Below are 12,828 nucleotides of genomic sequence, written 5' to 3'. Positions count from 1 at the left end.
GACAGGAGTGGCACCCGGTGTGGTCTTCTGCTGACAGGAGTGGCACCCGGTGTGGTCTTCTGCTGACAGGAGTGGCCCACGGTGTGGTCTTCTGCTGACAGGAGTGGCACCCGGTGTGGTCTTCTGCTGCTGTAGTCCATCTGCTTCAAGGTTGGACGTGTTGTGCGTTCAGAGATGGTATTCTGCATACCTTGGGTGTAACGAGGGGTTATTTGATTTACTGTTGCCTTTCTGGAACCAGTCTGCCCATCCTCCTCTGACCTCTGACCTCAACAAGGCATTTTCCTCCACACAACTGCCACTCACTGGATATTTTCTCTTTTTCAGACCATTCTCTGTAAACCCTAGAGATGGTTGTGTGGGAAAATCCCAGCAGATCAGCAGTTTTTGAAATCCTCAGACCAGCCCGTCTGGCACCAACAACCATATCACATTCAAAGTCACTTCAATCCCCTTTCTTCCCCATTCCGATGCTCTGTTACCGTTGCCTTTCTATCATCTGGAACCAGTCTGCCTATTCTCCTCCGACCTCTGACCTCAACAAGACATTTTCTTCCACACAACTGCCACTCACTGGATGTTTTCTCTTTTTCAGACCATTCTCTGTAAACCCTAGAGATGGTTGCGTGTGAAAATCCCAGCAGATCAGTTTTTCAAATACTCAGAGTAGCCCATCTGGAACTAACAACCCTGCCACGTTCAAAGTCACTTAAATCCCTTTTCTTTCCCATTCTGATGCTCAGTTTGAACTTCAGCAAGTCGTCTTCACCACATCTAGATGCGTAAATGCATTGTGTTGCTGCCATGTGCTTGGATGATTAGCCATTTGTGTTACCGAGCCATTGAACAGGTGGACCCAATAAAGTGGCCGGTGAGTGTATGTGTGGATATATATACACTCACCGGCCACTTTATTGGGTCCACCTGTTCAACTGCTTGGTGACACAACAGTATATATATATATACTGTACACTGGGCTTTTTTTTTTTTACTAGTAATGGCGGCGATCAGCGACTTATAGTGATACTGCGGTGGGCATTCTGACACTCGGGGGGGGGGGGGGGGAGGGAGAGAACGGACTTGGTGTCACTGACATCCCCAGTGACAGCAATACAGTGATCAATGCTAATAAAAAGCACTGGCACTGTACTAATGGCACTGGGCAGGAAGGGGTTAACATCTGGGGGGATCAAAGGGTTAACTGTGTGCTGTTTCACTGTAAGCACACTGCCATGCAGAGCCATACAAAGCAGTGTGCAGGAGCTGACAGGGGAGAGATCGATATTGTTTACATACAGGTCTCTCCCCTGTTGGAAATCCTCGGAGATCACTGGAATGGAATTACTGGCCGGATCTCGGTGATTGACAGCCAAGGCAATCAAAGGGTTAACTGTGTGTTGTTTTACTTTGTGCCCTGTGTTAGTGCTTCACTGTAAGCAGTGCCCTTATGGAAGAAAAATATATTTGAAATGCTGCAATTTTGGGCGTATTCAATATATTTATATATCCATTCAGTGGTATCTGACCCTCGGCGATTGGACGGACCGTCACTCGTAAGCGACTTCTTCCATGAATTCTCTTAGCAATTATTTTACAGGGTAGGTTGTCAGGTCTTTCCCCACCCCCACCATGGAGGAGATCCCGCATGGCCAGGGATGAAACCAGGACAATTTAGACAGGAGCCAATTAACCTACCAGCATGTCTTTGGAATGTGGGAGGAAACCGGAGTACCCAGGGGAAACCCACATGAACACAGGGAGAACATGCAAACTCCATGCTGGAGGTTGGGAATCGAACCCATGACCCAATTACTGCAAGGCAAAAGTGCTAACCACTAAGCCAATATATATACAGTCATGGCCGAAATTGTTGGCACCCTTGATATTTTTCCTGAAAATCAAGTATTTCACACAAAAAAGGTATTGCATTAACACATGTTTTGCTATACACATGTTTATTCCCTTTGTATGTATTGGAACAAATATAAAACAGAGGCAGAAAAGCAAATATGACATAATGTCACACAAAACCCCAAAAATGGGCTGGACAAAAGTATTGGCACCCTTAACTTAATATTTGGTTGCACACCCTTTGGAAAACATAACTGAAATCAGTCGCTTCCTATAACCATCAATAAGCTTCTGACACCTCTCACCCGGAATTTTGGACCACTCTTCCTTTGCAAACAGCTCCAGGTCTCTCTTATTGGAAGGACACCTTTTCCCAACAGCAATTTTAAGATCTCTCCACAGGTGTTCAATGGGATTTAGATCTGGGCTCATTGCTGGCCACTTCAGAACTCTCCAGCGCTTCTTTGCCATCCATTTCTGAGTGCTTTTTGACGTATGTTTGGGGTCATTGTCCTGCTGGAAGACCCAGGATCTTGGACGCAAACCCAGCTTTCTGACACTGGGCCCTACAGTGCGACCCAAAATCCTTTGGTAATCCTCAGATTTCATGATGCCTTGCACACAGTCAAGGCACCCAGTGCCAGAGGCAGCAAAACAACCCCAAAACATCATTGAACCTCCACCATATTTTACCGTAGGTACTGTGTTTTGTTCTTTGTAGGCCTCATTCCGTTTTCGGTAAACAGTAGAATGATGTGCTTTACCGAAAAGCTCTATCTTGGTCTCATCTGTCCACAAGACGTTTTCCCAGAAGGCTTTTGGCTTACTCAAGTACATTTTGGCAAACTGTAGTCTTGCTTTTTTATGTCTCTGTGTCAGCAGTGGGGTCCTCCTGGGTCTCCTGCCATAGCGTTTCATTTCATTTAAATGTCGACGGATAGTTCGCGCTGACACTGATGCTCCCTGAGCCTGCAGGACAGCTTGAATGTCTTTGGAACATGTTTGGGGCTGCTTATCCACCATCCGGACTATTCTGCGTTGCAATCTTTCATCAATTTTCCTCATCCGTCCACGACCAGGGAGATTAGCTACAGTGCCATGGGTTGCAAACTTCTTGATAATGTTGCGCACTGTGGACAAAGGCAAATCTAGTTCTCTGGAGATGGACTTGTAACCTTGAGATTGTTGATATTTTGCCACAATTTTGGTTCTCAGGTCCTCAGACAGTTCTCGTCTCCTCTTTCTGTTGTCCATGCTTAGTGTGGCACAGACAGACACACAATGCAAAGGTTAAGTGAACGTCTCTCCTTTTTATCTGCTTTCAGGTGTGATTTCTATATTGCCCACACCTGTTACTTGCCCCAGGTGAGTTTACAGGAGCATCACATGCTTGTAACATTCTTATTTATCCGCAGTTGTGAAAGGGTGCCAATACTTTTGTCCAGCCCATTTTTGGAGGTTTGTGTGACATTATGTCGAATTTGCTTTCTTTCCTCCCTTTTTTTGTTTTGTCCCAATACACACAAAGGGAATAAACATGTGTATAGCAAAACATGTGTTAATGCAATACGTTTCGTGAGAAATACATGATTTCCTGGAGAAATATCAAGGGTGCCAACAATTTCGGCCATGACTGTATATTTGTATACAGTTGCAAGAAAAAGTATGTGAACCCCTTGGGATTACGTGGAGTTTTGCATGAATTTGGCATAAAATGTGCTCTGAACGTCATCTAAGTCACAACATTAGAAGACCACAGTCTGCTGAACATAATACTACACAAACATTAGATGTTGCCATGGTTTAATTGCACATAACATGTAAACATTCACAGTGCAGGGAGGAAAAAGTATGTGAACCTTTGGACTTAATAACTGGTTGACCCTCCTTTGGCAGCAATAACCTCAACCAAACGTTTCCTGTAGTTGCAGATCAGACCTGCACAACAATCTGGAGTCATTTTGGACCACTCCTCTTCACAAAACTGTTTCAGTGTAGCAATATTCTTGGGATGTCTGGTGTGAATCGCTCTCTTAAGGTCATGCCACAGCATTTCAATGGGGTTGAGGTCAGGACTCTGACTGGGCCACTCCAGAAGGCGTATTCTGTGCTGTTGCAGCCATTGTTTTGTTGAATTACTTGTATGCTTTGGGTCATTGTCCTGTTGCATCACCCATCCTCTGCGGAGCTTCAGTTGGCGGACAGATGGCCGTACGTTTTCCTGCAAAATGTCTTGATAAACTCTGAAATTCATTTTCCCATCAATGACAACAATCAGTTCAGGCCCTGAGGCAGCAAAGCAGCCCCAGGCCATGATGCTCCCTCCGCCATGTTTTACAGTGGGGATGAAGTTTTGATGTTGGTGTGCTGTGCCTTTTTTTCTCCACACATAGTGTTGTGTGTTCTTCCCAAACAACTCAATCTTGGTGTCATCTGTCCACAGTATATTTTGCCAGTAGTGCTGTGGAACATCCAGGTGCTCTTTTGCAAACTTCAAACGTGCTGCAATATTTTTTTTGGACAGCAATGGCTTCCTCCGTGGTGTCCTCCCATGTACTCCATTCTTGTTTAATGTTTTCCTTATTGTAGATGTGTCAACAAAAATGTTAGCATGTGCCAGAGATTTCTGTAGGTCTTTAGCTGACACTCTGGGATTCTTCTTTACCTCATGCAGCATTCTGCGCTGTGCTCTTGCAGTCATTTTTACAGGATGACCACACCTAGGGAGAGTAGCAACAGTGCTAAACTTTCTCCATTTGTAGACAGTCTGTCTTACCGTGGACACATGAACATCAAGGCTTTTGGAGATACTTTTGTAACCCTTTCCAGCTTCATGCAAGTCAACAATTCTTGATTGTAGCTCTTCTGAGAGCTCTTTTCTGTGAGGCATGGTTCACATCAGACAGTGCTTCTTGAAACCAGTAAACCCAAAACAGGTGTGTGTTTTTTAAGGGCAGGACAGCTGTCAGCAGCACATCCAATATCATCACACTGATTGGAGTCAAGGTTGGCTCACTCCTGGCTCCAGTTAGCTCTGGGAGAAGTGATTAAGCTAGGGCCTCACATACTTTTTCCTCCCTGCACTGTGAATGTTTACATGTTATGTGCAATTAAACCATGGCAACATCTAATGTTTGTGTAGTATTATGTTCAGCAGACTGTGTTCTTCTATTGTTGTGACTTAGATGACGTTCAGAGCACATTTTATGCCCAATTCATGCAAAACTCCACGTAATCCCAAGGGGTTCACATACTTTTTCTTGCAACTGTATATGTATATATATATATATATGTGTGTATATATATATATATTATGTTGAAATGCGTGTTATTACAAACTATATGAAAAATATTTTTAAAAATACAAATCTACATTTTTGGAATGCATTTACCAATATATGTAAAAATTACTTTTTTATATGTTAAAAAAAATCTGAAGAATATATTTAAAAAATATATATTTTTAAAAATATTTTTCATATATTTTGTAATATATAAAAAATGCATTTCAACATGCAGTATATATATATATATTAAATATTGAATACGGCCAAAATTGTAGCATTTCAAATATATGTCACTATATTTAGGGAGATTATTTTTAAAATATATTTCAAATATATTTTTCTTCCATGCGGGTAAACCTCCCAGAAAAGAGTCATGCCGGGCCACAAGCCCTCAACATGACAAGGACCTAACCCTTGAACCTCTACTCATTCATAAAAATAATGTATTGTAGAAATAAAGACAGGTCCTTTCTTAAAAAAATAAAAAATCACAAGAAAGTTACTCGCTGTAAATCCATCATCAATCATAGTTCCAAAAGAAAACAAACCCAACAGACCTGACCCAAATGACCAATCATAAAGCTTGCTAGAAGATCGCTCCCCGAGCTGTCACCGCCATACCGCCTCTAAATCTGATGCTTGGCTTCCACCAATCTGTTGTCTGGTCGGGCAAAAGTTCAGGCGCTTGCCTGGATGACTGAACAGCAAATTCGATCTGAAATGTTGGCTCATCCCTACTATTTAGTTTGCTTCTTAAGAGATTTCTTCTCACATTCTGACCTCGTCAGGAATAAACTCCCCACTGACACAAAGAAATGAAAAACATTTTAACCGGAGTTCCCTTCAGTCTTTTGCATGACAGAGCTGCTTAACATCTTCATCGATGCGAGATACGGACGCCACTGAAGCCTAAATGCCCCGACTGAGCCGCATCATTATCCGTCGGTTATATTGACAAATTAATATATATATATATACACTATGTTGCCAAAAGTATTGGGCCGCCGGCCTTTCCACACATATGACCTTTAATGGTCTCCCAGTCTTAGTCCGTAGAGTTCAATATTGAGTTGGCCCCGCCCTTTCCACACACATGACCTTTAATGACCTCCCAGTCTTAGTCTGTAGAGTTCAATATTTTGAGTTGGCCCCGCCCTTTCCACACACATGACCTTTAATGGCCTCCCAGTCTTAGTCCGTAGGGTTCAGTATTGAGTTGACCCCGCCCTTTCCACACACATGACCTTTAATGGCCTCCCAGTCTTAGTCCGTAGGGTTCAGTATTGAGTTGACCCCGCCCTTTGCAGCTATAACAGCTTCAACTCTTCTGGGAAGGCCGTCCACAAGGTTTAGGAGGGTGTCTATGGGAAGGTTGGACCATTCTTCCAGAAGCACATTTGTCAGCTCAGGCACTGATGTCGGGGGAGGAGGCCTGGCTCGCAGTCTCCGCTCTAATTCATCCCAAAGGTGTTCTATGGGGTTGAGATGCAGGCCAGTCACATTCCTCCACCCCAAACTGGCTCCTCCATGTCTTTATGGACCTTGTTTTGTGCACTGGTGGGCAGTCATGTTGGAACAGGAAGAAGCCATCCCCAGACTCCTCCCACAAAGTTGGGAGCATGAAATTGTCCAAAAGCCAGGGGTAGCATTGGCAACTATCATCTTGAATAAAGTATTCATCTTGGATTAAGTATTGAGCATTGCACGGCTCTGCACTTCAGCGAATGCACAAAGTGAGAAGCCACATCTGACAACTCCAAATACCAAACAAACTACAGGTGGCCTGTTTCCCCATCCAGCTTTTTCATCTCTTGCCCAGTCTGCTTCTTTATCTCACCACTCTGTAATATGCACACCCCACTCCTCCTTCTCATGCATTCCCCACTCCTCCTTCTCATGCATTCCCCACTCTTCCTTCTCATGCATTCCCCACTCCTCCTTCTCATGCATTCCCCACTCTTCCTTCTCATGCTCTCCCTACTCCTCCTTCTCATGCCCTCCCTACTCCTCCTTCTCATGCACTCCCTACTCCTCCTTCTCATGCATTCCCCACTCCTCCTTCTCATGCATTCCCCACTCCTCCTTCTCATGCTCTCCCTACTCCTCCTTCTCATGCTCTCCCTACTCTTCTTTCTCATGCTCTCCCTACTCTTCCTTCTCTTGCTCTCCCTACTCCTCCTTCTCATGCTCTCCCTACTCCTCCTTCTCATGCTCTCCCTACTCCTCCTTCTCATGCACTCCCTACTCCCCCTTCTCATGCACTCCCCACTCCTCCTTCTCATGCACTCCCCACTCTTCCTTCTCATGCTCTCCCTACTCCTCCTTCTCATGCCCTCCCTACTCCTCCTTCTCATGCACTCCCCACTCCTCCTTCTCATGCACTCCCCACTCCTCCTTCTCATGCACTCCCCACTCCTCCTTCGCATGCACTCCCTACTCCTCCTTCTCATGCACTCCTCATTCTCATACTCTCCCTACTCCTCCTTCTCATGCACTCCCCACTCCTCCTTCTCATGCACTCCCTACTCCTCCTTCTCATGTACTCCCTACTCCTCCTTCTCATGCTCTCCCTACTCTTCCTTCTCATGCACTCCCCACTCCTCCTTCCCATGCACTCCCTACTCCTCCTTCTCATGCTCTCCCTACTCTTCCTTCTCATGCACTCCCTACTCCTCCTTCTCATGCTCTCCCTACTCTTCCTTCTCATGTATTCCCCACTCCTCCTTCTCATGCACTCCCTACTCCTCCTTCTCATGCACCCCCTACTCCTCCTTCTCATGCTCTCCCTACTCTTCCTTCTCATGCACTCCCCACTCCTCCTTCTCATGCACTCCCTACTCCTCCTTCTCATGCATTCCCCACTCCTCCTTCTCATGCACTCCCTACTCCTCCTTCTCATGCATTCCCCACTCCTCCTTCTCATGCTCTCCCTACTCTTCCTTCTCATGCTCTCCCTACTCTTCCTTCTCATGCACTCCCTACTACTCCTCATGCACTCCCTACTCCTCCTTCTCATGCATTCCCCACTCCTCCTTCTCATGCACTCCCTACTCCTCCTTCTCATGCACTCCCTACTCCTCCTTCTCATGCTCTCCCTACTCTTCCTTCTCATGCACTCCCTACTACTCCTTCTCATGCACCCCCTACTCCTCCTTCTCATGCTCTCCCTACTCCTCTTTCTCATGCCCTCCCTACTCCTCTTTCTCATGCACTCCTTACTCCTCCTTCTCATGCATTCCCCACTCCTCCTTCTCATGCACTCCCTACTCCTCCTTCTCATGCACTCCCCACTACTCCTTCTCATGCACTCCCTACTCCTCCTTCTCATGCACTCCCTACTATTCCTTCTCATGCACTCCCTACTCCTCCTTCTCATGCTCTCCCTACTCCTCCTTCTAATGCACTCCCTACTATTCCTTCTCATGCACTCCCTACTCCTCCTTCTCATGCACCCCCTACTCCTCCTTCTCATGCTCTCCCTACTCCTCCTTCTCATGCACTCCCTACTATTCCTTCTCATGCACCCCTTACTCCTCCTTCTCATGCACCCCTTACTCCTCCTTCTCATGCTCTCCCTACTCCTCCTTCTAATGCACTCCCTACTCCTCTTTCTCATGCACTTCCTACTACTCCTTCTCACAGTTGTATCCTCTCTCTTCACATTCTCTCTCCTTCACCGCTCTTCTCCCCCCCACAGCTTGTATATATCACCCTCACTCCTGCCTTCACCTTATTACTGTACTCATCAACTTCTGCTAATTCTGAACCCACACACTAATAAAACCTCCAGGACACTGGAACCTGTCCCTCCATATAAGTCATACTCCCATATTACCTCCCTCACTCTTCTGCTTCTCCTAACATCTGGAGACATTTCCCCAAATCCATGGCCGCCATCTTTTTCCTTTGACTGACACACCCGGCACCCCCTATCCTCTAACAGCAGACACATCTCCTTACTCCCTTTTGCCTCCAAACTCCTTGAACGTCTAGTCTGCAACCGTCTGAGCTGCCACCTTATTGAGAATAACCTTCTCGATCCCCTTCAGTCTGGATTTCGCCCACCGCACTCCACAGAGACTTCTCTCCTAAAACTCACAAATTACTTGCTAACAGCTAAAACCAATGGTCCCTATTCTGTACTCTTAGGGCTCGTTCACACTAGGCTGTTTTGCCAACGCTTGCCAAACGCCCCTATAGCGTTTGGCAAGCGTTGGTCCGGCGTTTGCGGAGCGTTTTTTAACGCTCGGCAAACGCTCCCCAAACGCCGCATGCACGGTTTAGCGGCGGTTGCTAGGCGTTTGCCGAGCGTTAATAACGCCCCACAAACGCCTATAATGCAGTTTGAGTGGTGTTACCGCTCCGCAAACGCCCTGCAACCGCGTCGCAACAGCACCGCAAACGCCGGCCGGGTGTTTGCGGAGCGGCACCATAGACGAGAATAGGAGGCTTCAAAGCCTCCTGACTCGACCAGAGGCGTCCGTTTTGCCGCGACGCAACGCGACGCAAACGCTCCCGTTAGAACAGCACCATGTGCTGTAATGTGCAGAATTGGCAGAGGCGTTTGGGAAGTGGTAAAAACGCTTCCCAAACGCCTCTCTGCTGCCTGCACACAAGGCTAGTGTGAACGTAGCCTTACTCTTGGACCTCTCCGCTGCCTTTGACACAGCTGACCACCCCCTCCTCCTCAAAAACCTCTATTTACTTGGTCTCTGTGACTGTACTCTCCGTTGGTTTGAATCTTACCTATCTCACCGCACCTTCAGTGACACAACTCTACTTCCTCTTCTCCTACTCGTCTTACTGTCGGGGTCCCCCAAGGTTCTGTCCTTGGACCTTTCCTATTCTCGATCTACACTTCTTCCTTGGGTCAGCTGATAGCTTTCCATGGCTTCCAGTACCATTTCTATGCTGATGACACACAAATCTATCTCTCTACTCCTCAGCTCACCCCATCAGTTTCCTCACGTATCACCGATTTACTAACAGAGCTCATAATATTTACTCCCCCACGTGCCTCTTCCCCTGATTTCTCGGTCAGGATCAATAGCACCACTATCAACCCATCCCTGCATGCCAGGGTGCGAGGGGTAACCCTGGATTTTGAACTGTCCTTTCAGGCCCACATCCAATGTTTGTCCAAATCATACCGCCTCAACCTCCGCAACACTCCAGAATACATCCCTTTTTAACCAATGATACTACAAAGCTCCTAATTCACTCCCTGGTTATCTATTGCTTCAACTACTGCAACTCCCTCCTCATTGGCTTACCTTTACCTAGGCCTCCATTCAGTGTCCTCCACCCCTCTCTGCCAACTCTCTCCACTGGCCTCCATTCAGCATCCTCCACCCCCCTCTGTCAGTCCCTCCACTGGCCTCTACTCAGTGTCCTCCACCCCTCTCTGCCAATCCCTCCACTGGCCTCCATTCAGTGTCCTCCACCCCTCTCTGCCAATCCCTCCACTGACCTCCACACAGTGTCCTCCACCCCTCTCTGCCAATCCCTCCACTGGCCTCTAAATATTAGCAGTCAAGGGGAGAATGGGAAGACCACTTACCGAGGGGAGAAAGGGAAGACCACTTACCGAGGGAAAAACGGGAAGACCACTTACCGAGGGGAGAAAGGGAAGACCACTTACCGAGGGAAAAACGGGAAGACCACTTACCGAGGGGAGAAAGGGAAGACCACTTACCGAGGAGATAACGGGAAGGCCACTTACCGAGGGGAGAGCGGGAAGACCACTTACCAAGGGGATAAAACCGGAACAGAAAGGGAAAAATGTTATCACAAAGGGACGGTTCATCATAATATTGAATACAGCCAAAATTTTAGTATTTCAAATATATGTCAATATATTTGGGAAAAATATTTTTAGATTTTTCATATATTGTGTAATAAAAACACATTTCAACATACAGTATATACAGTAAATATTTGCTCAAGTCATGAAAGTGTTACAAATGAAATCTTAAGGGATCCTTAATGAAGTCTTTAGAGATCTTTGTGTTTTTTTACAACACAGCAGACGGTCCTACGGGACTGCCATCACTTGTATATATAAATACATCATTAGCTGGTACAATCACCTACATGTAAACCTGCAACAATGTGTAGGCGCACTGTACATTTATTGTTCCTAATAAATCCTCAGATCAGTAATTCTATTATTCTTCTAAAGTGATACATTTTAACAGAGAAAAATGAATAATATGAGGAATCTGACAGAGATTACGTCTCTCACTCTTGTGGGTCTATCAGACCATCCACTGACCATGAATGCACTTTTTGGGCCTTTCCTTCTGATCTATCTGATGACTCTTATCACAAACTTTCTAATTTTTTTCTTGATCCTCACTGACCACCATCTGCACAACCCAATGTATTTTTTTCTTGCCAATTTGGCATTTCTGGACATGTCCTATTCATCAGTGACCGCACCGAGGATGCTCTTTGATTTAGTCACAAAAAGCCGATCAATATCCATTCCTGCCTGTATATCCCAAGTCTTTTTCTACCTCTCCTTTGCTCAATCAGAACTTTATTTGCTCTCGGCTATGTCCTACGACCGCTACATTGCCATCTGCCACCCCCTACATTACAAACAAATTATGTCTTGGAGGGTCTGTGCTTGTATGGCCTCCATGGTCTGGGTTGCAGGTAGTTCTCTTTCTGTCGTTCATACTTTACTTTTGCTCAGGTTGTCCTTCTGCAGAGCAGCTTCCATCCACAACTTCTTTTGTGACCTTCCACACTTGCTTCAAATTACATGTACTGACCCCTTCATAAACCTGGTGGTCATATTCCTAATTTCTACTCTTGGATTAGGATTCTTTCTCTTGACCTTTCTTCCATATGTCTATATTTTTAGAACCATTCTTAGAATCCGTAGCAAGACTGGAAAGAGGAAAGCATTCTCCACCTGCACCTCACACCTCACCGTGGTCTTCATCTTTTATGGTTCCCTAATTTTTATTTACTTGGTTCCCACCTCTAGCAAAACGTACATTTTAGAAAAACTGTTTTCTGTCATATCTGCCCTCATTAACCCATTGCTGAATCCTCTGATCTACAGCCTGAGGAACAAAGATCTCATGGAGGCACTTAGGAGGTCTTATTATCACTTAAGATTAAAGAGGAAGTAGGGACAAAGCTCTTTTGGTCCTACTTCTCCTGTATTCCTGCACTCCTGTGACCCAGATTAAGCCAACGGGCTAAAATCCACTGTTGGTTGACATTACTCAGCCATTCCAGACTCTAAAGGGATTCTGACTTTAATGTCGGGATCCAGCAGAAGCCTGACCAGCAGTTTGTTCAGCCTCTCCTGAGCCAGCTGCTTCTTCCCCCTTCACAGCCCAGCACTCCAGTGAGCGCTGGAGGAGCAGAGCAGAGAGCAAAGTCACCACTCCCTGCTCACTGAAGACCAAGAACTGAGCAATCAGCGGTCATGTGATCACTCAGTTCTTGGTCTTAGAGATGGCGGGGACAGATGCAGCATCGGCTTGATGCAGCGCATACCTAGATGAGTATGTAGAGTTTTCAAAACCCATATTTCTCTTTTCATTCAGAATTGATGCTGAAAATAAATTGTGAAATTTGACAGTTTTATATTTCTAAGGAATGTTCGGTTGACTAAACATTTTTATAATGTCTTTCATATCGTGAAAAAATGCTCATAGTTGTTCTTAAT

At 45.7% G+C, this 12,828-nt stretch overlaps 1 protein-coding gene across 1 annotated transcript; it reads left to right on the top strand.

The window, feature by feature from the left end:
- The first annotated feature begins 11,293 nt into the window (after nucleotides 1–11,293).
- On the top strand, nucleotides 11,294–12,283 carry LOC149433815 (olfactory receptor 1G1-like). The gene has a single exon (XM_089664424.1). The coding sequence runs from the start codon at nucleotides 11,342–11,344 to the stop codon at nucleotides 12,281–12,283; it is 942 nt and encodes a 313-aa protein (XP_089520550.1). The 5' UTR covers nucleotides 11,294–11,341.
- The last annotated feature ends 545 nt before the right edge of the window (nucleotides 12,284–12,828 follow it).

Source organism: Staurois parvus, unplaced genomic scaffold (assembly GCF_062004578.1).
Source record: "Staurois parvus isolate SC_StPar_1 unplaced genomic scaffold, SC_StPar_1.0 ptg001917l, whole genome shotgun sequence".
Classification (NCBI taxonomy): Eukaryota; Metazoa; Chordata; class Amphibia; order Anura; family Ranidae; genus Staurois; species Staurois parvus.
Note: the sequence above shows the minus strand (reverse complement) of the source record. Positions and strands in the feature narration are given on the sequence as shown.

What these genes read in the sequence shown, in the direction of transcription:
- LOC149433815 (XM_089664424.1), top strand. Translation starts at nt 11,342, where the DNA reads ATGAATAATATGAGGAATCTGACAGAGATTACGTCTCTCACTCTTGTG.